Below are 27,733 nucleotides of genomic sequence, written 5' to 3'. Positions count from 1 at the left end.
ATAATTAATGTACCAAATAGTACCATTTTAAGTCATTCTCTACCATTTCTTATCTAAACTACCAGAAATTGACTACTTTTGATACCCTTTATGCACCTCAGAATTATAATAAATTATACACAAATGTACCAAAAAGTACCATTTTTTGTCATTCTGTACAATTGTCCAGACCACCAGAAATTGAAAGCCTCAAAACTATTCTACCTGTACTCTATGTACCAATAATGTTCCATTCTGTCATCCTGTACCAATTCTTATCTAGACTGCCAGAAATTGAGTGCCGGGAGACGCAGTACACGCCGCAGAACTTCATCTCGCTGCATCAGATGTACGATGAGAACACCAGGATCCGTCTTATCCAGGTCAACACCAAGGAGGTCCAAGCTGTCAAGGATGAAAGGTAGGATAGTTTTATACCATTTTAACATAGAAATCATCTTTCTATATTATTTCTTACTACTTCGCATGTGTGTTAGAATTCTATAGAGTAAGGATCATCCAGGTCAACACCAAGGAGGTCCAGGCTGTCAAGGATGAGAGGTAGGACAGTTTTATACCATTTTAACATAGAAATCATCTTCCTATATTATTTCTTACTACTTCGCATGTGTGTTAGAATTCTATAGGTAAGGATCATCCAGGTTAACACCAAGAAGGTCTAGGCTGTCAAGGATGTGAGGTAGGATAGTTTTAGACCATTTCAACATAGGAATCATCTTCCTATACTATAATATTACTGCTGTGTATGTGAGTTAGAACACTATAGGGTAAGGATCATCCAGGTTAACACGAAGGAGGTCCAAGCTGTCAATGATGAGAGGTAAGATATGATTTTGTACCATTTCAGCATAGGAATCGTCTTTCTATACTATAATATTACTGCTGTGCATGTGAGTTAGAACACTATAAGGTAAGGATCATCCAGGTTAACACGAAGAAGGTCTAAGCTGTCAAACATGAGAGGTAGGAATCATCTTCCTATACTATTTCTTAGATAAGATAAGATAAGATAAGATTTTATTTCCTCTAAGGTGCATATAATTAGGGCGAGTTACTAATAAAGTTTACAATTTTTAACTATAGGTTTCTTCCTGAAAAAGATTGCAAGTTAATTAAGATACTAGATTTCTTTCCTGAAAGAGATTGCAGGCATGATAATAAATAAATTATTATATTATACAGTGATAAATAATCCATTAAATTGTAATTTATTAGCAATTTAAGATCCTGTAGTACATTTACTATTTATGTACCTAGCTCAGGGTTGTAGTGAACTTCTCCTTCCCCGTTCACCTACATTTTACATTTTTACAATACAGTTTTATTATTCAATTGAACACTGAGCAAGCTGTGAAGCGAGTGGATGGCTTAACCCCGGCCGGGGTTGTTGAACCGCAGTTCTTCGCGGCGCTTACCAAATCGTTTCATAGCTTTTAGAAAATAGTTGTAACAAATTATTTTAGTTACATAAAGACATATATAAACACATATATATAAGACTACTATACTACGGTATGCTGAATATACCATCTAACAATCATTCCACTAGAATCCATACGGGGTTTCCAAAAATAAGACCAGTACAATTATGTTACCGGTGCCATGGAAGTTGGCCATGTTTTTTTTCCCGTTATAGACTGCGACTCCCACCGACCTAACGTTCCCGGATTAAATGATTATAAGAACTGAGTAATTTAAAATCCTGCGGGATTCCAATCCCACACTTCTTTGATACCTGTAATTTATTTCCCAACCCAACACCATATTCCTACATCCCTGATGGCGTTTATTAAATAAGAATAAATTTACATATTTGAGTTTTTTGTTGGATAAAAACTGGAGGGCATGATGGATTTTAGCCACATTTAAACATTTAACATTGAACATTGCAATAACAAGGAATACATATGCGCGGTAGGCGCACCTATGTACCTAATAAGTTAAGTAAAAACTTAGAAATAAAATAAAGCCAAGCAGAAACCAAACAAAATATAAGGAAAAAACTTACATATATTTTAAAAATTAAGATTTTTAGAGAAAAACTGATTTCATTTGTGTTTTTGTCGGACGTTGCAGGTGGCGATGTACTTAGGTGACTTAAGTTGATCGTGTATTCAATATTGGCTAATCTAGTTGTAGAGTGGCTTCGCGACTTTGAAGTTAAGAAAAATCTTGTTAAGTTTGATATTAAAGAATTGTTTTTGCTAGATTCAAATCAAAAAGGCTAAAAATCATCTTAGAAACACATCAGTATACTGGCATTATTCTTCAAGTGAGGATATTTAAGACGATAAGACGATAAGACGTTAAGACGCTAAGACGTTAAGGCGTTAAGACGTTGAGATTCAAGGAGAGAGTTAAAAAGAGTTAGAGAAAGAGAAGGATGGCGGGTTTGGTGACCGAGTGGCTGCGCACCCGAATTCTGACCGCGGCAATCGGTCCTTGGGATAACTTATCTGAGCGTTTAACAAACGCTTCCTTGTTGGCAGAGTTCTACCTCTGGGAGATTTCAATTGAGGATGTTGTTTACCTCGAAATGCTTAGGATTTATGACGAGATTAATGAGCTGCGCTCATTTATCTTTGTCAGACAACCCCGTAGCTTGACAGGTTGCCTGTCCGGGTTGCTCTCTTTGCGGCGCACGCAAACCGCCGTTCCTATCATCGAAGAACGGCTCATGGCGTGTGCGGAAAGATGTGCTCAGATTCTTAGTGGGCGGCGTCGGTCACCTTACCTGCCAGAGATTGTTGACGCTAATGAGGACTGAATGACTGAGTGATCTGATTTGGGGAGGAACTGATCGACGGTATGGCTGAATTGTGAATAGAGAGAGGAGTGTAAGAAGAAGAGAGTGGGCAACAGACTAAAGACTATGAAACTGAGTGATGGATTTAATTTTGGTTGAACCCTATAATATTGATGCTTAATTTTGTAGTGAATGAATGTACACGTGAAAAAATATGTATCAACCAATCGTAAATTTAGATGAGTCTGCTAGAGCCACCCAGCTCCGACGCTTATTAACCTGCAACTGCAGCAACATATAAAGTAATGAAAAAGTGATTGAGTTAGTTTTGTATGTAATAATTGTTGAAATAAATATTCTCTCCAATTTAATGGATTAATTTTTATGTCAACAACCTTACTGTTGTTGCAGTTGTAAGTACATGTATCGCTGTGTCCCAACCTCACGCCTAAGCTTAATTCTCAGAGACTTAACAATCCAATAACGTCAACGCTGCTCTATAATAGGATGTGTCCGTGTGTTCAAGTATAAGACTATCCGGCCTCAACAAAAAACTATAAATGGATGACAATGAAATTGGTGAAATGATGGATAATGGGAAAAAGAGATTTGGTGAAAATTAATGATGTATGATGAAAATAATGAATATGAAAAATATAATTTAAAACATAATTAAATTAAGTTTGAAGTTAAAAATGTTAGAATGCAAGAATTTGGTGAAGTTTTTGTAGAAAGCACTATATACCCCCCTCCCCCCCCTCCTTAACTACCCGGGTGAGAGTTCGGATCTTACAGATCCTATTTTTGGATTTTTGAGTATAGGACATGGATAAATAAAAATATTGATAGAACACTTACCATTTTTAAGTTAGTTTGTTTGTTATAGGTACCTATGTAAAATCTATTTGGTTAAGAAAGTGAGTAAAACATTTTCTATTGAATTCTTTTTCATTTACTATTTGCTTTATATTATTAGGGAGGCTGTTAAAAATTGTGGGAAAAGAATGAAGGGGTGAATTTAGTAAAAAAGTTCTATTTACTCCATTTGCATATGCAAAGTTGTTTACATTTCTTGTATTGTACCTGTGGCGATCTCGGGAGATTTCCCAGGTATTATTAAAAATTTCTGGCTGTAAGCCATGTAGGTACCTATACATAAATTTACAGACGTTAAATTTTATTAATAGATTAATGGGCAATATCCCATTACTTTTAAAATATTCTGCTGTGTGTGCTCTGCTAGGTAAGTTTTCTATTATTCTTACTGCCGCCTTCTGTATCTTCAAAATGGGATCTAAGAGATAGGCTGGACAGGCTGTGAACAGAAGGCAGCAGTACTCAACACTAGATTTAATATAGCTTGTATATAAAATCTTTAAGTGTTTCTTATCAAGCAAATGGCGCATGACACGCATAGAGTAAATAATCTTTGAGATTTTGGAATGTACTTTTTTGAGGTGATAAGAAAACTTTAATTTTGTATCCAAGCTAATCCCTAAGTGCTTTACAAAACCCTCATTATTATCATCTACAAGGTTTAACTTTGTGATCTTTTCAGGGATGCTTTCACCTACGTTGTTCATGTCTATGAAGACATTAAATTCAGTTTTTAATTGAATTTCTTCAGGGGTAAGGTTTTCTCTGGGGGAAGTAAAGACCATAACTTTGGTCTTGAGGGGATGGATTAAGAGTTCATTTGCGTTATACCAGGCGGTCAGTTTGGGGATGGTTACTTTTGCAAGTTCAATCAGTTCTGCTAATGAGTTCCTTTCCATGAAGGTTAGGGCATCGTCAGCAAAAAGATTAATAAAAACTTCTGGGCTGCAATTTGCAAGGTCATTTATAAAAATCAAAAACAATATTGGGCCGAGGACTGACCCCTGTAATACGCCTATGATAATCTCTTCCAACGTAGATGAAAATAACCCCTTAAAAAACACCTTTTGACGTCTATTGCTATAATAAGAACGGAACCATTGTAATGGTAATCCCCTTATCCCTGCATTCTTTAACTTTTCAAACAACAAGTTCCTAGGGATCATGTCGAAACACTTCCGTATGTCCAAAAATATGGACATACAGGAATTGTTTCGACCTAGACACTGAGTGATCATATTTGAGAGATCAAGGACATTATGGTAAGTTGAGATGTTTTTCCTAAATCCAAACTGTCTGCAGTTGAAAAAGTTTTTTTCATCCAAAAAATTTACCAAGCTATCGCATACGTATTTTTCGAGGGGCTTGCTTAGGTTATCAATCAATGAAATACCACGGTGGTTATCCATTTGATTGAGTGAACCTGATTTGTGGAGGACTAGAATTTTGCTTACTTTCATACCGTCAGGAAAGACGCCAGATTGGAGGGAAAGATTATAGACATGGCAAAGGGGGTGTGCGATAACATCCGCACAGCGAGAAATTAAAAACATGCTGACATCATTGATGTCTGTGGACCTTTTGGGCCTGATGTTCCTAATCAAATTTATTACTTTAAAAGGGTAAAGGGGTTCAAAAAAGATTGAGTCTTGAATAGGAGGGGGTAAAAATTCTGCAAAGTTTTTTTCTGTTGTTGGGATCTCAGGTTTAAGGGAGGTTCCAATCTGGCTAAAATAGGAATTGAATTCGTTAGCGATAGCTTGGTCACCCTCAACTTTCCTATCCCCGACCTCTAAATATGAACACTCAGCACTCTTTTGATCAAATCCTAGCATATCTTTTAAACAACGCCATAACTTTTTACTATCCTTGCCGCAATTTCTTATACTTGACCTATAGTATTCTAGTTTTGCACGGCGTACATTCCTATTATAAGAGTTTCTATAAGAGTTATACAACAGCTCACTTTCCCTTGTTCTTTCCCTAAGAAAATTGTCGTGGAGGGTATGTTTATGTTCCCTCATTCTCAAGAGGTACTCGTTCATGAAGGGCTGCTGGGGCTGGACCCTGGAATTTTTTTTGACTTTTACAATGGGGCATGAGATGTTATATAACTCGAGAAACTTAGCTATGAAATTACTATAGGCAATGTTGACGTCATTTTGGTTAAGTACATTTGACCAATCGGTACTGAAAAGTGCGTCATTTAGTGAATTAATGTTATCATCGCCTAGCAATCTTTTTTCATAGGTATCAGGTTTTTTTGGTTTTTTGTTAGCATTAATTCTGTACGCATTTATCAATAACAAGTGGTCACTTATTTGCGATGTTAAGACACAAGACAACATAAGATTTGGAATAAAATTACCAACGCCAAAAATGTCAATCAATGTTGAGGTGTTTTTTGTGATCCTGGTGGCCTTGGTAATTGTATTCAAAATGCCGTTGAAATTTAGGGACTCTAGCAGACGCATACTAGGGCTGTTGTTTTCATTAATCCTGAACAGGTCAAGATTAATGTCTCCAACAATAAAGAACGGTAGGTTGAGTGACATAATCCTATCCAATAATTCAAGGTACATTTCAAAAAATTCATCAAGTTCAGCACTACTTTGATTAGGGGGTCTATAGGTGTTCAACACTAGGAATTTAAATCCATTAAACGAACATTTGAGACAGATAGATTCACATATACGTTCTTTAAAAGAGATATTGTCAAACATTCTTACTACTTTATAATGTTTTTGCACTAGTAATCCCACCCCTCCCCCCCTTTGAGTTTTCCTAAGGTTGACATGCCAGTTGTAGCCTTCAATATTATACACGTCAAAATTTGCATTGGAATTTGCCCAGAGTTCTTGACACGCAAGAACGCTGGGCCGTATTCCTTTGCAATTAAAATTATCTATACACGCCACCAATTCATCAAATTTAGAGTTTATCGATTGACAGTTTAAGGAGAATAAAATTATCAGTTGTTCTCTAAAAGATTTCAATTTTGTTATTGCTTCATTTTCCGACATGTATTGACAATTAATACCAAATTCTTCATTAAGTCCATCAAAATGTTGGCCATATATGGGGTTTAGGAGGTCTAGTGTAGGGTTAAGATTTAAATTAGCAGGTACCTGTTCATTTAATCCATTAGGGAGGCTTGTAGGGTTCTGGTGTGGAGTCTAAGTCTATCGCAGGAGGATTAGCACGTATATCAACCAGTGGGAACGACTGAAAAACAATATATATCAGCATACATAAAACATGAATATATTTACAATAGTAATAATAGTGAGATAGATAAAACATTTAGTTAGGAGGTGATGTGCCTCCGCTCTTTACTCTTTCCCCCCCCCCCCCGAGGTATTAATTAGATACAAAAAATCTTAAAATCAACATTTTTATCTAAAAGTTGGCATAGGGGGTAGGTAGGTAAAATAGAGTTAAGTTCTTTACATTTTTAATCTTCGTTATTTAATCTTTGACAGACGATGACATGACATTAACATTGACATTTTATGGCAAGAAAATAAACGGATTAAATTTTAGTAATTAATCAATAATCATTTATAATGAGGACAGTAAGTAATTGTTAGCTGCTGGAAAGTACTATCTAATCATTTTATCTTACTGTCGTTGGTTTTCTTTGCAGTTCTTGCAGGCATAGATTTCAGCGGCGGCGGCGGCTGCTGTTTAGGTGGATCCGTATCTGGCTCTCTGGCTGCTGGGCGGGCTGCTGATGTGGCAGGAGCTGCTGCTGCTACGCTGGGTGCAGTTGTTGGAGCTGGCATCTGCTCGGCTGCGTTCTCATCCTCGGCCTCAGGGACATCGGCGGCTGCCGTGTCAGAGGTGGTTGCGGACTCCAAGGGAGGGAACTCATCCGTGTTGGCAGCGTTTGGAGGAGGTTCATAGTTATCCTCAAAATCATCCTCTGTGATGAGGGGATTGCAGAACTTGGAGTTAGGGAAGAATGATCCTCTGTCTGCATAGGGCACGCTGTTGTATTTGATCAGGGGGGGCTCCATTGATGTGCTGAACAGGTTCTCAGTGCCAGGTATTGGTTTAGTCATGCCGATTAAAGTGTCGGCAAATGGGTTCAGGACTTTTTGCCATCTGGTTCCTGTCTTGATTTGAAATCCCACAGTTTCTCCCATTATTTTGGTACGGGAGATCAGCTTTGTTGAATGCAAAAATGTTTGGACGTTTTTATTCAAACGTGTTGTATCATATTGCATTTTTACCATTCTACCTGGAAAATAGGGTGCAGGGGACACACTCTGGCTGGCGGTCTTGTACTGGTTTAACTTAGCTGTGTATTCTTCGAGGACAGGGCGCTTGGATATCATTACCGCTTGGAGGTGGACACGGGAATGAAACCTGAAGATGGCCTGCGGGACTTCCTTCCTCTTGGGGTTAAACGGCAAGTGATGGGCGTACTCGATGACGTCCCCCCAGTACTGGGGGACGAAATCGAGTAGGCCGTTTCTGTGGGCTATTTTCAGCGAGGGCAGAATGAGTGCGTTGTATATCGACAGCATGGTGATCTTCTCTCGGCTGTGGGGCGACTGGAAATTCGTCACCCTCAGTGACCAGGACCTACTACGCTGCTCCCTGCAGGAGTTCTGAAAAAACGAATAGCGTTTAAAATTGTCATCGTTTTTTGCTTGACATTCGAACTTACTCTGAAGGACCGCAATACTATCCTTAATCGCTTTTAACGTTTCTGCCGATAATTGGGCATCTTTAAAATTGTCAATTTGCTCGAGAACAGAGATTTTATCACTAAGTTCGGAGAATTGTTTTTTTACCGCATCTATTTCTTTTTTATGGCTAGAGATTGTGTTAAAAACTTCATCATGTCTTACCTTGGCTTTATTTTTATCGTATTCCTCAAACTTTTTGTCGAAAATCACTTCCATTCTTTCCCAAAATGCGGGAGATGATTGTTCCGGCAACATTTTCTAGCGAGTGAAGCCGTGTGGCTAAGATGGCGGTGATTTTGAGTTCGATTAGCCAATAGGAAGCGAGGAAAAATTAGTGACTGCCAATAGCGTGGTTTGTTGTGGACGCTATCTGCTTACTAGCCAATGAGAGAGCGACACTGGTTTGGCCCTCGTGTGGTGTGGCCAAGTTTTAAAAAGAAATAGATAAAAGTTTTGCGGATTTTTATTTCACTTAAATTGACGATTATTCACAAGGATAGTATTAACGGTTTTACACCGGCGATTTTGCCTAGACGGCGGTGTAAAATATGGTGCCAAAACTATATACGAGTTTGCCCATGGCTACCATATCTTCCCAGTACCAACACGCGGAGGGACCACGGGCGTGGGGTAAAGGGGAATTAGTAAAGAGCGGGGGGTGTGCTGTACAGACTAGTACATACACATGGGCTAGAGAGAGAGAGATGTTGTTCGCTCCACGCTCTGAACTGCTGTGCATGTGAGTTAGAACACTAAAGGGTAAGATAAATTCAATATAAAGTTTCTTTTTATCAGCAAGTATTTGTTTGTATAATAATAAACAATCTGAATCCAGTGTTTATTCCCTTTCTGTTAAATTATAATAGATATGTCTGTGTTTTTAGTTTAGATTATTTCGCCAGGTGTCTCTTAACAATAGTAAACTTGCATTTTATTCTTCAATACTTTTTCTTATTGTTATGCAATAAGTTATTCTATATAGATGTAATTTATATCAAAATTAATTTGATATAATAAAGTTTTAATATTAAATCTGTTTAAAAGCAAGAGATTTATCAATTTTATTGCCTACTTATATATTATGAGTAGAGTAGATTCAAATCGTGTCATGGCGAAGCATTGTTAAATTTGTTTCGAGTATAGCAATCTTATATATGTTGGTCTTGAAGATCATTCGAAGTAAGTATATAAAATTTAAATTCAAACAAGGATTGGATGATTTATGTGTGTCTATTAACATCTACCAGTTTCTTTTAGAGAAGCTTTGGATCGAATCCGAAACAAATAGGCTCAGATGGGTTTCAGTTTTTTTTAAAGCGAAGCTTTTCTATAATTAGGATTGGTCTTTCCGTCCGTTAGGGTTAGCTCTATTGGTTAATTAAAACAGGTTAGAATTGTTCTATCGATTTTAAACTTTGCATGATTATTCCTAAAACAGATTTAGAAAGCGCAGCTACTCTATATTCGTTACCAGAAATTTCGTACGTTCATTTAAACCATGCTGAATTATTACTTTTTTGTCAACAATTTTTTTAAAGTTAAAATTATCCGATTCATCTGAATTTTTGATTACTGATTCTTATTACAATGTACAATAATCAAGTTCCAAAAATTTGTACTGTTTGGTAAAGCTCTGAATTTGATCATACATCGTTATCTAGTTTAAATTTACCCGCTAGGTGTCTCTAAATTTTAATTAAGATATAAAATTTAGCTCATATATATAAAATATAATTTATGTAACTATATGAGTTTTGAATACATTTCAATTAAAATTTTTACTTAAAAAAGATAATCACTGCAACTGTATTTTAAAATTCATAAAACGCCACTTGCTTTTTTTCTATTATAAACAATTTCTAGCACTGTCACTTGTCATTAACATGATGTTCCATGCCTTTGCTTTGATCAATTATTTGAAGGCCAATTAGGTCACTAAAGCATAAGAAAAATTTAGTTAGTTACGTACACATGATTTAAATAGGGAGGTGTAGATATCCCCGATCTGTACGCCTATTAATAATCTGGGTGAACCCCCACCTGTCCCATTATCTACATAAAAAAAAATATATTGTAAATTGTTGTTTTAACTCAATCTTAACTATTTCAGTAATATATATGGAACTTAAATGGATATTTTTACAGTAGAAAAATTGTCGACAATTTAGGTTGCTCACTTATAGTTTAGTGCGTTCATCAAATAGAAGGGGAGGGGATAGGGTAAAAAGGTGGATTATGGGTGTCGTTATTTTAGTAAATTTCACTTTACTAGAGAACATGAAAATCTGGTGCAACATCAAAGTAGTAATACATCCATTATTTCAGTGTGGGCGAGCAGGGTACCTGGTTCCCGGGGGATGACCTCTGTACCCCCCCCCCTACCTCCTTAACTCAATCTTAACTATTTCAGTGTGTGCGAGCAGGATACCTGGTTCTCGGGGGTGACCTCCGTGTCCCCCCCCCCCCCACCCTATCTTCTTAACTTAATCTTAACTATTTTAGTGTGGGCGAGCATGGTACCTGGTTCCTTAGGGCTACTTCTGTTCTCCCCCCCCCCCTTACCTCCTTAAATCATTCTTAACTATTTCAGTGTGGGCGAGCATGGTACCTAGTTCCTGGGGGCTATCTCTGTTCCTCCCCCCCCCCCTTACCTCCTTAAATCATTCTTAACTATTTAAGTGTGGGCGAGCAGGGTACCTGGTTCCCGGGGGTGACCTCCGGCTCCCCCCGCAAGTCTATAGACGAAGGCGGCGGCGAGGAAACCGCAGGACAGCAGCTGGAGCAAGAGAAGCGGATAGTGCCGACAATGTACAAAAAGTCACGCCGCCGACGGCGTAGCAGTGACAGGTAATTGGACTGGTTTTATCTTTGGATATTTTTATTAAAAATTGATTGGTTGGTTCATTAAGTTGGGTGTACTCGTTATAATCTACATAAGGGGTAATTTTGTGTGTCATTGGGGATATAATTATCGACCATTGTCTTATCCCTTTCGATCTGGATAATTAAAGCTATTTTTAGGGATAAGACAATGGACGAAAAATTGATATATACATCCACCATGAAGATAAACAAAATTACCACTTCTGTATAATAAATTGTTTGTTGAAAAGTGAGAACCCTGCTAATTTAAACAACCCAATCATTATTTGATAAAAGTAATAGTTTTAAGCCAAGAAATAAGAGGAGGTATTTGCAAAACTTTTGGTACCATTCAAATTTTCAAACCAATATTTTCGCCTGTCCTGGGTATTTTAAAATTTAGGGATAAGTTAATGTTGGATAATAAAAGCAATAATATTTTTTTTTATTGGTAGAAAAGTTAGAGGCAAAATATTTAGCACATAAATAGATAATTCTTTCTCTAATTTTTAGGGAGGTAAAGGTCAATATAACAAGGATGAAAACATTCTTGGCGAAGCACCTAAAAAAATCATAGAATGAACAAACAGAAAAAAGGGAGTTAAAGAGCAGATATTCAGTTCTCATAAAAGATAAAAAGAGAGAGAATATACAAAAAAAACGAAATCTTAAAAGAATAACGTTTAACCATAACTGACAGACAGACAGACGGACAAAATAGATTAGATGTGCATAATGTATATGTCATAGGAATCTTCACTAATAATTTCCGCAGAAAATCTCATTTTCCCCTCTAACTGCCTAAGAGACTGACTGACGGACATACAAAGTGAATTACAGACTAAATTTGCTACCAAAAAAATAATAAAATTTTTTTTCTATAATCTATAACACTAGATTAAATATTTTTTTATTTTCTTAGTTCAAGTAGTTCGGGCCATAGCCCCACACCAAGATCTAAATCATACAGAAGTACCTATTCTAACTCTGCTAGGTATGTATTTCTTTTTAGGGGGGGGGGTGATCCGGCCGGATATCCGGCTCTATAATCTTTTATACTTTCACCAAAAATCTCTGCTTTTTAAAATCTTAAATGGCTATAATTTTCTTATTATTGAAGCTAGAAGAACATTTTTTCTGAATAAGTTTAACTTTATGTAAATTTATATAAGATTTCTGAAGAAATTTTTTTTTACTACTTTAATATCTGGTAATTTGGCCGGTTATCCGGCCGGATATCCGGTAATTTGGCCGGATAACCGGATATTTACGGGATATCCGGCGTTGGCCGGATATCCGGCATTTGAAATCAGCCGGATATCCGGTATCCGGCCAAAAAAGTATCCAGCCCAACCCTAGTATAAACCCCATCTTAAGATAAAATCATATAGAAATACCTATTCAAATTCTGCTAGGTGAGTTTTTTTTCTAAGGGGGGGGGGGGGGGGGTATAAACACCCCAAAATTAAAATCATACAGAAGTACCTATTTAAATTCTGCTAGGTGTTTATTTTTAGGGGTTTTTTTTTGGGGGGGGGGGGTAACCCTATTTTAAGATAAAATCATACAAAAGTACCCATTTTAAATCTGCTAGTTAATTATTTTTTTTTTTTGAGGGGGGGGTGGTAAATATTAATTGACTATTCTAAATCTGCTAAGTAAGCATTTTTTATTGGGGGTTGGGGGGGTTTAGTATACACTCCCCAAGATCAAAATCATATAGAAGTAATTATACAAGAATATAAATTCAAAAGGTAAATATTCTTTTTTTAGGAGGAGGAACTCAAAAGTTAAAGGGGGGGGGGGGGGTTAAATAATCCTCCCTAGTATTTAAAATGTTTGGTATAAAACTGGATTATGGTCAAGTTATTGGCGATATAATGAATTTATAAATTAATTTGTTTTAGAAATATTTATCCCCGTCGATTTGTTTATTTAAAGAAATGTCTGTTATTAAAAGTTTTGCCTTGGAACACGAAATTATTATTATTTCATTCTGGTGATAGACAGTGTTAATTAGATCCATTGATAGATTGATAGATAAATACACAGATAGTTAGATAGATAGATAGACAGACAGACAGACGCGAAATTATTATTTTTATTCTGGTGATAGACAGTGTTAATTAGGTTCATAGATAGATAGATAAATAGATAGATAGATAAACATATAGATTGCTAGATAGATATATAGATATATAGATAGATAGATAGGTAAATAGATAGATAGACAGACTTAGATTACTAAATATGTAGATCAATGGTCAATAAAAAAAAACATGTTATATAGAGTATTGACATATTTTGATTTTTTCTTTTAAGAGAAGCTTTACTTAGGCCCCGGGGTAGTTTTTTGGCTGTTTTTTTATGTTTCTTTCTTGGGATGGTTTTAGGCTATTTTGCTGTAAAATCTATACCCCTTTGAATCCACATACCCGGGCCGACATGCTAGGAGCGCAGACACTAGTTGATAATAAAGAAATAGTTTTTTTGATAACATCATGGCTATGAAAGAGTTAAAAATAGAAAATGCTATAAGGGAATAATTTTCTTAAAAACACATTGTGACAATCAAAGATGCCACCCCTTCCCCTTCTACTAGATAAACGAATAGTCCAATAAATGAAGACCATATCAGCAACTAAATTGACGACACATTTTCTACTGTCAATATATCCATATATCCATTGTTACGAAAGTGATTAAATTGTAATTATAGATGTCTGATGACAAAGTCAAACATTTTTTTACAAACTGGTTAGAAAAATAACAATAATTAGGGTTAAAAACATTTTTCTCGTATCCATTCGAATCCGATGGATAGGAACCGGTTCTTATCCATACGGAAAAAACTATGTCTAGCATCGTATTATATACAGCTTTCTACTAATATAAAGATGTACAATCATAAGTTTTAAACCAGTTTTTTAGCCCGTACCTACGGCACCTAGGGGCTCAAAAACTAGTTTTAATCTTATAATTGTACATTCTATATCCGCGGAAAGCCGTTTATAATACGATGCGAGAAATAACTATTACTGTATGGCTTAAAACCGATTAATATCCGCTGAAAATAATCTGTTCTTAGCAATGATAAAAAAATCATGTATGGCATCGTATGACAGCCTATTTTTTCACGAAAATTAAAATAAAAATCATAAATTTAATACCAGTTTTGTTAACCCTTAAGGACTAACAAAAAAGACTTTTATAGACAATATAACAATTTACATTCCCAATCATAATCAACAAAAATAGCCTCTTTTGTATATTGGTTGAAAACTTTGGACACTGCTAGTTTGTATTACCAAATCATTATTCAATAAAAAGAGTTCAAAAATATATTTTTGTAACCTTATTTACTAAGTATATTTGCGATTACTTTTATTTAATGAAATCTTCCAATTTTTAACATGTACAAAACGGCCTGCTTATTTGCTTCAAGATCCATGTCAGATCTATATAGGAAATAAATGTCTATAAATGAGCTCAAGTCTTCCAAGGAATATATGTTTAAAACTTATAGTGCTCCAATAATCCATAATAAACTCCCATTGGCCAGAACGATACGACCCATTATTTTACTCTATTAAAAATTAATTCATTTTTTTTCATTTCATGTTGCTATTTACATTATATTGAAGTATTTAATTTCTAATCATGAAAAAGAAAATTTAAATTTATAATAAAATAAATTTAAGAAAACTCTGTTTTAAAAGAATTCGATTGTGGCGACACTTTGTGTGTTCAAATATTAAACTAAAATTGTAGTAATCATATTAACCCTTTGGTGATGGTATTGTAAAGAAAAAAAATATAATTTAAAAAATATTTTTAAAATCATTTAAATTATTAAATATTTACTTTCTTTAAATAGTAATGCCGGGTGAGGAAAATAGATTTATTGAGAAATAGATATGCATATAGAAAACTAGCCAATAGGGAGATAGTTATATCGAGCAAACTCTAGTAGTATTATAACCTTAGATAGATAGATAGGATATTTAATATTTGGTGACGAAAAAAGAATAAATTAGTTGTCTCTGGGTTTTTCAATGTATAACACTTATTATTACTTTTTAGTTTGGAATAGTTATTAATCGCATCGTATTATAGACAGCTTTCCGCGGATATTACAATAAATTATAAGATCAGAACATTTTTTTGTAACCTTATAGTATTACAACCTTAGATAGATAGGATATTTAATATTTGGTGACGAAAAAAAATAAATTAGTTGTATCTGGCTTTTTCAATGTATGACACTTATTATTTGTATTTTAGTTAGGAATAGTTATTAATCGCATTGTATTATAGACAGCTTTCCGCGGAAATTGCAATAAATTATAAGATTAGAACATATTTTTGTAATCTTATAGTATTATACCCTTATATAGGATATTTAATATTTGGTGACGAAAAAAGAATAAATTAGTTGTCTCTGGGTTTTTCACTGTATAACACTTATTATTACTTTTTATTGCATCGTATTATAGACAGCTTTCCGCGGATATTACAATAAATTATAAGATTAGAACATATTTTTGTAATCTTATAGTATTATACCCTTATATAGGATATTTAATATTTGGTGACGAAAAAAGAATAAATTAGTTGTCTCTGGGTTTTTCACTGTATAACACTTATTATTACTTTTTATTGCATCGTATTATAGACAGCTTTCCGCGGATATTACAATAAATTATAAGATTAGAACATATTTTTGTAATCTTATAGTATTATACCCTTATATAGGATATTTAATATTTGGTGACGAAAAAAGAATAAATTAGTTGTCTCTGGGTTTTTCACTGTATAACACTTATTATTACTTTTTAGTTTGGAATAGTTATTAATTGCATCGTATTATAGACAGCTTTCCGCGGATATTACAATAAATTATAAGATTAGAACATATTTTTGTAATCTTATAGTATTATACCCTTATATAGGATATTTAATATTTGGTGACGAAAAAAGAATAAATTAGTTGTCTCTGGGTTTTTCACTGTATAACACTTATTATTACTTTTTATTGCATCGTATTATAGACAGCTTTCCGCGGATATTACAATAAATTATAAGATTAGAACATATTTTTGTAATCTTATAGTATTATACCCTTATATAGGATATTTAATATTTGGTGACGAAAAAAGAATAAATTAGTTGTCTCTGGGTTTTTCACTGTATAACACTTATTATTACTTTTTAGTTTGGAATAGTTATTAATTGCATCGTATTATAGACAGCTTTCCGCGGATATTACAATAAATTATAAGATTAGAACATATTTTTTAACCTTATAGTAATATAACCTTAGATAGATAGATAGGGTATTTAATATTTGGTGACGAAAAAGAATAAATTAGTTGTCTCTGGGTTTTTCACTGTATAACACTTATTATTACTTTTTAGTTTGGAATAGTTATAAATCGCATCGTATTATAGACAGCTTTCCGCGGATATTACAATAAATTACAAGATTAGAACATATTTTTTAACCTTATAGTAATATAACCTTAGATAGATAGATAGGGTATTTAATATTTGGTGACGAAAAAGAATAAATTAGTTGTCTCTGGGTTTTTCACTGTATAACACTTATTATTACTTTTTAGTTTGGAATAGTTATAAATCGCATCGTATTATAGACAGCTTTCCGCGGATATTACAATAAATTACAAGATTAGAACATATATTTTTTAACATTATAGTAATATAATTTTTTATAGAAAGGATATTTAATATTTGGTGACGAAAAAAGAATAAATTAGTTGTCTCTGGGTTTTTCATTGTATAACACTTATTATTTGTTTCTAGCTTGTAATAGTTATTAATCGCATCGTATTATAGACAGCTTTCCGCGGATATTGCAATAAATTATAAGATTAGAACATATTTTTGTAACCTTATAGTCTTATAACCTTGGATAGATAGATAGGTATTTAATATTTGGTGACGAAAAAAGAATAAATTAGTTGTCTCTGGGTTTTTCACTGTATAACACTTATCATTTGTATTTTAGTTAGGAATAGTTATTAATTACATCGTATTATAGACAGCTTTCCGCAGATATTACAATAAATTATAAGATAAGAACATATTTTGTAACCTTATAGTATTAGAACCTTAGATAGATAGGATATTTAATATTGGGTGACGAAAAAAAATAAATTAGTTGTCTCTGGATTTTTCACTGTATAACACTTATTATTAGTATCTAGTTATTAAAAAACGTTTTCTTTAAACTATATAAAGTAGTAATGTATTTTGTTTGTAGCAAAGAATTTCGCTAACCGTTGAACCAATATGGTTCTCCTTTACAGTGAAGCTTCTTACAGATTCATGAAAGGTTTAAAACCATTTTTGGGGAGGGTACCACCACAATCCTAAGCAAAATTGCAAATGGAAAAAATCGCAACCCCCCCCCCCCATCAAACCATTTTTTTCTACTTTTTATTTTCCAATCTAAAATAAAAATCAAGTGTCCCTAGAGGCCTTTAGGGGGCGTAACCGCTACCTTTGTTATAAATTAAGAATAGTTCTAGACTATTTTCTCCATTAGATTACAAATCTTCTGGATGCTTATTAAGAGGGAATGGGACTTCTGGCTGTTTATTACACTAGTTTCGAAGTTTTCTTATTTGTTAACTTAAGAAAATTGTGGACTTACATTGAGTTCTGATGGTTGGTTTACTAAGTTTCAACTACTAATTATAATCTAATTACAGGATAGTTTTATGTATCATCATAGGGGATTTATTTCTTAATTCATCAGTCATAGTCTTATTTCTTTAGATCCCTGGGATGTTTATGTTTTATAGTATTTTCATGTTACTTAGAATATTCATAATAATGTCATTAAAAGAAAATTTATATTGGTGAAAAGCAGGTTTTAGGCAAGTTTTATCGTAGTATATGTCAATTAGTTAAACTTTTCAAAAGATACATATTTAAAATTTCCTTTATCAAAGTTTATATTGATATTTATTTATTTGATATTTATCGATATATTATTACTTGGATGTTGCACCAGATCTTCATGTACTATGATAAAGTAATAATCACAGCTGGCTAAAATAAAAAATACCCCGATTTACCCCATCCACTCCCCTTCTACTGCATGAACAAACTGACCAATAAATGAGGTCCATATTAGCAACCTAAATTAACCACACTTTTTACCCCCAGTCATAATATCCACGTATATTCTATAATCCATTATTATCTGTTGCAGAAGGCGACAGCAACGAATGGAGGAACACCGCCGCGACCAGCAGCAGCGGCGTGACGGCGGCGGCGGCGGACAGAATGGCGGCAGCCAGGATATTGGCGGCGGCAGACACGATTCAGATGCGGAAACACAAAGCAGCCTTCAACTACCGACACATAGGTAGATAGATCCTTATTTAAAAGTAATAGGATGTTTGTTTGTCAGTCTAGCCGCTTAACCTATATGGTTTTCCTTTACAGGGAAGCTTCTTATAGGTCCTGGGAAGGTTTATATCTATTTGAGGGGAGGGTACCACTACCCTTCTAGGAGAAAACGCCAAAAAAAAATATTTTTAAAAGCTGCAATTTTTTACGAGTATTATAATAAAAATCATAAAATTATTACCATAATATATTATATTTTCTAATTTAATATCCGCGGAAAGCTGTCTAGAATACGACTATAAACTGTTCTCCATCTAGGTCCAATGATCCAAAGGATAGCGGATACTCAGATATTGTACGTCCCAGTGGGGATGAAGGCTCTTATACAGGTTAGATAGATAGATAGATAGATAGATATATAGATATATAGATAGATAGATAGATAGATAGATAGATAGATAGATAGATAGATAGATAGATAGATAGATAGATAGATAGATAGATAGATAGATAGATAGATAGATAGATAGATAGATAGATAGATCCAAAGGATAGCGGATACTCCGATATTGTACGTCCCAGTGGGGATGAAGGCTCTTATACAGGTTAGATAGATAGATAGATGATAACACAAAATTAAATTTGTTTTTAATTTAAAACAAATACTATCAAAAAAGTTTTTTAAAAATTGTTTTTACAATTGAATTTCTTAGAATTGATTTACAAATATAAAGTTTTAAAACTCTGGGGACTAAATTGCTGGGGTATCAAAAATATTTTGACTACAATCTTTCCATAAAGTTAAATATTCGAATTGTTAGTAGTGAAGCTCCTCTATAATTCACCACGTATGTCTATATGCCCATCTGTATCAATAAATTAGGGGTATTGAAAAGATTACATTTACTTTTTAAGTTTTTATCAAAAAAGTTAAAAATCAGCATGTTTTAAGTGGACGTACAGACTTTCTGGTAACAAGTATAGTATTGCTACGCTTCCTGAATAATCATGCACAGTTTAGGACAATTCGCATCGCTTTTAAAAATTCTAAATGTGTACACTGTTGTCAACTGTTATAATAATGTAATATGGTAAAGATTATATTTACTTATTAAGGAGGGACATCGAAGCTTCAAAGTCAGCACCAAATGAGAAGGGTCACCAGCGTGGCTGAAGCTGATCTAGAAATTCAAAGTATTGAGGTATCTATCTATCTATATATCCATCTAACTATCTATCTACTTGTTCATCTATTCATCTGTCACTCTAACCAGGAAACAATCGATTCATCTTTTTATCTATCTATCTATTCATCTATCCATATGTCACTCTGTAAATGGACCAATTAATCCATCTATTTATTTATCTACCTATCATCAGACATATACACCCCCCCCACCTTTCTTCCTCCCTAGATAAATATAGTAAGGAGTCATAGAACAATATAAATGTCAATTAATCTATCTACCTATCTGTCTAGAGCATGACACCATACCCAGACATAGTGCAAGGTCACCACTAGACACATTTCTCTTCCTCCCTAGACAAATATAGTCAGGGGTCATGGAACAATCTATCTGTCTTTTAATCTATCTATCTATATGTCTTGAGTGTGACACCACGCCCAGACACAGTGCAAGGACGCTACCAGACACCGCCCCCCCTCACCTTTCCTCCTCCCTAGACAAGTATAGTCAGGGGTCATGGAACAATTTATCTGTCTACTAATCTATCTATATATATATCTGTCTAGAGCGTGACACCACGCCCAGACATAGTGCAAGGTCACCACTAGACACATTTCTCTTCCTCCCTAGACAAATATAGTCAGGGGTCATGGAACAATCTATCTGTCTTTTAATCTATCTATCTATATGTCTTGAGTGTGACACCACGCCCAGACACAGTGCAAGGACGCTACCAGACACCGCCCCCCCCTCACCTTTCCTCCTCCCTAGACAAGTTTAATCAGGGGTCATGAAATAATCTATCTACCTGTCTAGAGCATGACACCACGCCCAGACACAGTGCAAGGACACTACTAGACAAATAAATCTCCCCCATACCACAACTTTCCTTCTCCCTAGAAAAATATAGTCAGGGGTCATGGAACAATATATCAATCTATTAATCTATGTATCTATCTGTCTAGAGCATGACACCACGCCCAGACACAGTGCAAGGACGCCACGCCCCTCACCTCTCCTCCTCCCTGGACGGTGAAGGAGGTAGTCAGGGAGGGGCAGGAGGGACCAACAACAGAGGGTTGAAACAGCAACATCAATCCAATTATTGGCAGGACAGTAGAGATATATCATAAGCATTTTACAACATTTTTTTTATATTTAAAAAAAAGGGAAAGTATCAGGGAGGCAGGGGATATTGGGCTGTTTTTTACAATAGTCCCCAAAATTTTATTAAAACGTTTTCTTATTCGTTTGCTTAACAACTATAGGGACTTTAATTGAATTTTGATTGGTTGGTTCATTAAGTTGTGTCTGAATGTTTCAACCACAAATTGTAATTTGTAGAAGAGGTAATTTTTGTATGTCAATATTGAGGATGTACATCAATTTATAGGAAATTGTCTAATCCCTCAATCATAGCTGCTTTATAACATATTCTCTATTTGTAACAGGAGGTACGTCCGCCCACAGCCCCCAAGAAGAAGGAAAAAATTACTCTTAATCTTTTTAGCTCGGGAGATCAACATCAAGTTAGGTGAGATTAATATATAGATAGATTGATAGATAGATAGATGGATAGATAGATAGACAGATAGATGGACAGATAGATAGACAGATATATGGACAGATAGATGGACAAATAGATGGACAGATAGATGGACATATAGATGATTAGATAGATGTATAGATAGACATATAGATAGACAGATAAATGGACATATAGATGATTAGATAGATATATAGATAGACATATAGATGGACAGATAGATAGACAGATAGATGGACATATAGATGATTAGATAGATATATAGATAGACATATAGATAGATGGACAGATAAATGTACAGATAGATGTACAGATAGATGTACAGATAGATGGACAGATAGATGGACAGATAGGTGGACAGATAGAAAGACAGATAGATTGACATATAGATGATTAGATAGATGTATAGATAGACATATAGATGGACAGATAGATGGACAGATAGATGGACAGATAGATGGACAGATAGATGGGCAGAGAGATGGACATATAGATTAATAGATAGACGGATGGATGGACATATAGATGGACAGATAGATGGGCAGATAGATGGGCAGATAGATGGGCAGATAGATGTACAGATAGATGGGCAGATAGATGTGCAGATTGATAGATAGATTGATGGATAGATGGATAGATAGATAGATGGACATATAGATGGATAGAAAGATAGACAAAGAAGAAGAAAAAATTACTCTTAATCTCTTTAGCTCTGGAGATCAACATCAAGTTAGGTAGGTTAATAGATAGATAGATTAATAGATAAATAGATAGATAGATTGATGGATAGATAGATGGACAGATAGATGGATAGATTGACGGATAGATTGATGGATAGATTGATGGATAGATTGATGGATATATTGATGGATAGATTGATGGATAGATTGATGGATAGATTGATGGACATATAGATGGACAGCCACTAAAAAGAAGGAAAAATTACTCTCATTTTCTTAGCGGATATTAAAATGAAAAATCATAATAGGGACCAGCTGGGCTGACAAAACTGATGATAATTTTATGATTTTTATTTAATTTTCGTGGAAAATAGTCTACAATATGATGCTATACAAGATTTTTCAGCATTAGGGTGGGTCGATTTTTGACATTTCTTTTCTGAGACCAAAGCGGGGATCAGCAAATGATTTGTATGAGTAAAATACACCTCTGGATGATTTAAAATTTATCCTAAGTCTTAAAACCGCTGACGACCAGACATTCAATTGTTTAGCTATTTGAAAATGAGTGTTAAAAATTTATTGAATCAGAACTATGGCTTCATGGTGCTTCCAGGAAAGGCATTGAGGAGTAGAATCACGAACTTTTTACCGTTTAAAAATATCTTGTTCCTAACCTGAGAAAACCTCTACAAATTGAACAATTCTCAATAAACCTTAAAAAATGGTGTTTTTTAGTAATTTCTAAGGCTAGGAACAAGATATTTTGAAAACCTCTACAAATTGAACAATTCTCAATAAACCTTAAAAAATGGTGTTTTTTAGTAATTTCTAAGGCTAGGAACAAGATATTTTGAAAACCTCTACAAATTGAACAATTCTCAATAAACCTTAAAAAATGGTGTTTTTTAGTAATTTCTAAGGCTAGGAACGAGATATTTTGAAAACCTCTACAAATTGAACAATTCTCAATAAACCTTAAAAATGGTGTTTTTTAGTAATTTCTAAGGCTAGGAACGAGATATTTTGAAAACCTCTACAAATTGAACAATTCTCAATAAACCTTAAAAAATGGTGTTTTTAGTAATTTCTAAGGCTAGGAACGAGATATTTTGAAACGGACAAAAGTTCCTGATTCTACTCCTTAAGGCCTTTCCTAGGAACACCATGAAGCCATAGTTCTGATTCAATGAATTTTTTACTTTGATTTACAAATTGTATAATTGTATGTCTGGTCGTTGGCAAAAGGTTGGTAAGTAAAGGGTAAGGAAGCGAAATATGACTGACTGACTTATAGTTGGAAATTCATTATTAAACTGAGGAAATGCACAAAAATATTTAGCCCTCTAGCACTAAAAGGCACTGAGATAATAAGTGAAGTGGACTTGAATGTCGTCTTTGCATATTTTTTATTAATGAAATACATTTTTAAGTGGTCGAGTTCTAAAACTCAATTTTTTAAAATTATTTTTCGGTCATAAATTTTATTTAAGTTAATTTTATCTGTTGCAATCCCCTCTTTGCATAATTCCAATATGAACCCGCCCTATTCAGTATATCCAAGAACCGGTTTTAATCCATATTGAAAAATGTCTTTTATTTTCAGTGCCTTTGCTCCCAGCCATGTTAGAAAGTATCAGATAGAGAAAAGAATCTTCCAAGAGCTTCTGGACATCAAGAAACTTCAGATCAGAGCCCCAAGGTAAGAGATAATATTATTAATTGGATGTTGCACCAGATTTGCATGTACTCTGATAAAGTGATGGTCGCAGATGGCTAAAATAACTATACCCCCCACTTCACCCTTTGTTTTACCCCTCCTCTCCAATTGTATGAACAAACTGACCAATAAACTAAATTTACGACAAATTTTCCTCTGTCAATATAGCCACGTATATTCTATACCCATTTCAAAGTTTTACTTTGATAATTTACAGTAACAGGGTGTCTAATAGTATTCCAATTAAGATCTCTTATACAGCTGGAGTTTTAAACAAGCTTTTAAAGAAGTTATATTTTTGGTTTATTTAAAAAGATACAAAACTCAAAGAAAACCACACAACCTTTTAAGAATAAGGTTTATGTCCTTTAAAGCATAACCAAATCAATATAGGAATCTTCAACTAAAATTTTAGTTGTCTTCAAATCTCTTTTCTCCTATAGCGTTACAGACTTACAGGTAGACAAAATGCAATTATAGAGTAGCTTCGCTACTAAAAATCATCAAATAATATAATATTTTTATTAAATTTTAGAGCAAACGAGGGTGTGATTGTGAAAGAGATTGCGGAGCGCTATGACAATGCCATAAACACCCCATTTGGACGCCCTAGGTACAAGGGCGGTCAAACCTACCAGGTAATCCTTATAAAGAAGTAACTTGACGTATGTCTGTGTGTCTGTCTGTACCGAAGGATCTTGGTATGACAATGCCACAAACACCCCATTTGGATGCCCTAGGTACAAGGGCGGTCAAACCTACCAGGTAATCCTTATATGAAAGGTACAGGACGTCTGTCTGTACTGAAAGATCTTGGTATGACAATGCCATTAACACCCCATTTGGACGCCCTAGGTACAAGGGCGGTCAAACCTACCAGGTAATCCTTATATGAAAGGTACAGGACGTCTGTCTGTGTGTCTGTCTGTACTGAAAGATCTTGGTATGACAATGCCATTAACACCCCATTTGGACGCACTAGGTACAAGGGCGGTCAAACCTATCAGGTAATACTTTTTAGGATCTAGTGCAGTTCATGGTAAAATTTTCTAGGGATCGACCTACAAAAATTTATCAACTTTAAAGACTGTTTATGGCCAAACAGCTAAACCTATATTTCATGTTTGTACAAACTTTTAACCAACATAATAACGCCTACAAATAGCTATTAGTCAATGCGGAAAAAAAAAATATTTTATTAATACAATGGCTGAACAACTTTGTGGACTTTGGTTTTATTTGGTTGATTTAGTTGAGTCTCCAAACGTTTTAACCACTAATTGTAATCAACAGAAGGGGTAATTTAGTGCATCATTATTTATGATGTACATCAATTAATCAGCTATTGTCTTATCCCTTTATATCCCTGAAATATTTAGGAATATGAAGCATATCTGTACAAAGAACTACAACTTATCCAGCTATTGTCTTATCCCTTTATATCCCTGAAATATTTAGGAATATGAAGCATATCTGTACAAAGAAATCCAACTTATTCAGCTATTGTCTTATCCCTTTATATACCTGAAATATTTAGGAATACGAAGCATATCTGTACATACAAAGAACTCCTACTTATTTAGCTAATGTCTTATCCCTTTATATCCCTGAAATATTTAGGAATACGAAGCATATCTGTACAAAGAACTCCAACTTATCCAGCTATTGTATTATCCCTTTATATCTCTGAAATATTCAGGAATACGAAGCATATCTGTTCAAAGAACTCCAACTTATCCAGCTATTGTCTTATCCCTTTATATCCCTGAAATATTTAGGAATACGAAGCATATCTGTACAAAGAACTTCAACTTATTCAACTGCAAAGACAACAAGCAAAACAGGTTAATAGATGGATAGATAGATGAACAGATAGATGGACAGATAGATAGATGGATAGATAAATGGATAGATAGATGGATAGATAGATGGATAGATAGATGGATAGATAGATAGATTGATATATAGATGGACATATACATGGATAGATAGATGGAAATATAGATTGATAGATAGATGGACATATAGATGGATAGATAAATGGATAGATAGATGGATATATAGATGGACATATAAATGTACATATACAGAATATCTGTACAGGTATTTATGTCTGTACGATCTAGATAAAATAAAAACAATTATAATATATTTTCGAGTATGGCTTCGAAACCGATTAATATTCGGTAGATTAGTATCGGTACTCAGCCATAAAGAAATCTTAAGCATAACATCGTATTACAGAAAATTTACAAACAATTACAAAATAATAACATAAAAACCATACCAGTTTTTCTATCCCAGGCCCTTCAGATCTTAATATCCACAGAAAGCTGTCTATAATAGATGCAATAAATAACTATTCCATTTATCAGGCACGCGAATTGGCAAGACAAACAGCCCGATTTCCCTCCGCTACCCGCCGCCTGTCTGGAGGACCCGACACATCCGCCGACTCCTACCACCAGTCCCAAGCAGCTTCTGGAGTGCGGTATCGAAGCTCTGACTCCTACCACCAGTCGCCAGCGGCAGCTGGCGGCCAGCGCGGGGTGACGGTTTCATCGCCCTACATGGTGATGGATGAGGTGGAGGCGAAGGCCTCGCCCCGACTTTATCAATACCAGGGATGGGTTTATGTTATCAATATATTATGGAGGGAGGGGACATTGGTCTGTTTATCATACTAGTCCCCAAAATTTTATAATAACGTTTTCTTATTCGTTGACTTATCAACCTTGGGACTTTTCTTAAATTTTGATTGGTTGGTTCATTTTGAGTGTCCAAACGTTTGAGCCACTGATTATAAACCACAGGTAATTTTATGTATCATCATTAAGGATGTACATCAATTTATTAGCCATTGTCTTATCCCTTTAGATCTCTGTAAAATTTCCCATTTTTTTCATACTGAATGTGGGTTTTATTATACATACTAGTGAATCGGTGGTGCAGGCACCACCTAAAAAATTATATTCTACGTTATCTCACTTCTGAATATTCACCCTATTCTTCCATTGATCTATCCCCGACTAATAACCTTTTTTCTTCCATTGACCTATCCCCGACTATTAACCTTTTTTTCTTCCATTGAGCTATCCCCGAATATTAACCTTTTTTCTTCCATTGAGCTATCCCCGACTATTAACCTTCTTTTCTTCCATTGAGCTATCCCCGACTATTAAACTTTTTTTCTTCCATTGACCTATCCCCGACTATTAATTTTCTTTTCTTCCATTGACCTATCCCCGAATATTAACTTTTTTTCTTCCATTGACCTATCCCCGACTTTTAACTTTTTTTTATTAACCTTTTTTTCTTCCATTGAGCTATCCCCGACTATTAACCTTTTTTTCTTCCATTGACCTATCCCCGACTATTAATTTTCTTTTCTTCCATTGACCTATCCCCGACTATTAATTTTCTTTTCTTCCATTGACCTATCCCCGAATATTAACCTTTTTTCTTCCATTGACCTATCCCCGACTATTAATCATTTTTCTTCCATTGACCTATCCCCGAATATTAACCTTTTTTCTTCCATTGACCTATCCCCGAATATTAATCTTATTTCTTCTATTGACCTATCCCTCAATCTCTCTCTCTCTCCGAACCGTACTGCAAATCAAGTTACTCATAAAGATTACTACGACTTTTATAGTTTCGTTTATTCATCATTTTTTAAAGATTTAATGTCCCTCTCTCTCACTTCCCTTTTCTTCCGTCTTTATTTTAATTTCATTATTTTTATTTAAAACCGTATTTATAATTTTGTCTCTCTTTCTTTAAAATATTTTAGGATCCCAATGTTTTTTGTTTAAGATTATCGTCCTGAAAGGGTTAAACTATTTAGTTAAATGTTAAATTTTAGTTTCATATCTGAACACATTCGGGCGCGTCTCTAGTATCATATTACATTAAAACTTAGTTTTCCTTGATTTACTATATTATAAACTTAAATTTTCTATTTTATGAATAGAAATTTAATACTTCAATATAATTTGAATAGCAACATGAAATAAAAAATTTAATTTATTCTTCA

At 34.4% G+C, this 27,733-nt stretch overlaps 2 protein-coding genes across 3 annotated transcripts; one reads left to right on the top strand and one right to left on the bottom strand.

Annotated features, from left to right (window-relative positions):
* Positions 1-393: 393 nt before the first annotated feature.
* LOC145318123 (uncharacterized) lies at positions 394-27,574 on the top strand. The gene is made up of 15 exons (XM_080159472.1): positions 394-400; positions 477-540; positions 10,999-11,166; positions 12,104-12,175; positions 18,422-18,577; positions 18,880-18,950; positions 19,678-19,763; positions 20,714-20,864; positions 20,918-20,922; positions 21,200-21,282; positions 23,581-23,676; positions 24,230-24,332; positions 25,473-25,538; positions 26,070-26,324; positions 27,563-27,574. Exons 1-15 carry the CDS (start codon positions 394-396, stop codon positions 27,572-27,574), a joined length of 1,395 nt encoding a protein of 464 aa, XP_080015598.1.
* On the bottom strand, positions 6,744-9,044 carry LOC145315604 (uncharacterized). Of its 2 annotated transcripts, XM_080155581.1 has the most exons (3): positions 8,482-9,040; positions 7,248-8,238; positions 6,744-6,847 (listed from the first exon to the last, which is right to left on the bottom strand). In XM_080155581.1, exons 1-3 carry the CDS (start codon positions 8,572-8,574, stop codon positions 6,831-6,833), a joined length of 1,101 nt encoding a protein of 366 aa, XP_080011707.1. In that variant the 5' UTR covers positions 8,575-9,040; the 3' UTR covers positions 6,744-6,830. The 2 variants fall into 2 exon arrangements, with proteins under 2 accessions (XP_080011707.1, XP_080011706.1); XM_080155580.1 differs by having other exon boundaries at positions 7,248-9,044.
* Positions 27,575-27,733: the final 159 nt, after the last annotated feature.

This window comes from Acartia tonsa, chromosome 4 (assembly GCF_053477335.1).
Source record: "Acartia tonsa isolate MP-2025a chromosome 4, ASM5347733v1, whole genome shotgun sequence".
NCBI classification, from domain to species: domain Eukaryota; kingdom Metazoa; phylum Arthropoda; class Copepoda; order Calanoida; family Acartiidae; genus Acartia; species Acartia tonsa.
Note: the sequence above shows the minus strand (reverse complement) of the source record. Positions and strands in the feature narration are given on the sequence as shown.

Bases quoted from the DNA above. Each gene is read 5' to 3' on its own strand.
- LOC145318123 (XM_080159472.1), top strand. The intron at 541-10,998 runs GTAGGACAGTTT...TAACTATTTAAG, and splicing joins CAGGCTGTCAAGGATGAGAG to TGTGGGCGAGCAGGGTACCT. The intron at 21,283-23,580 runs GTGAGATTAATA...TTTTATTTTCAG, and splicing joins GGAGATCAACATCAAGTTAG to TGCCTTTGCTCCCAGCCATG.
- LOC145315604 (XM_080155580.1), bottom strand. From the start codon at position 8,574: ATGTTGCCGGAACAATCATCTCCCGCATTTTGGGAAAGAATGGAAGTG.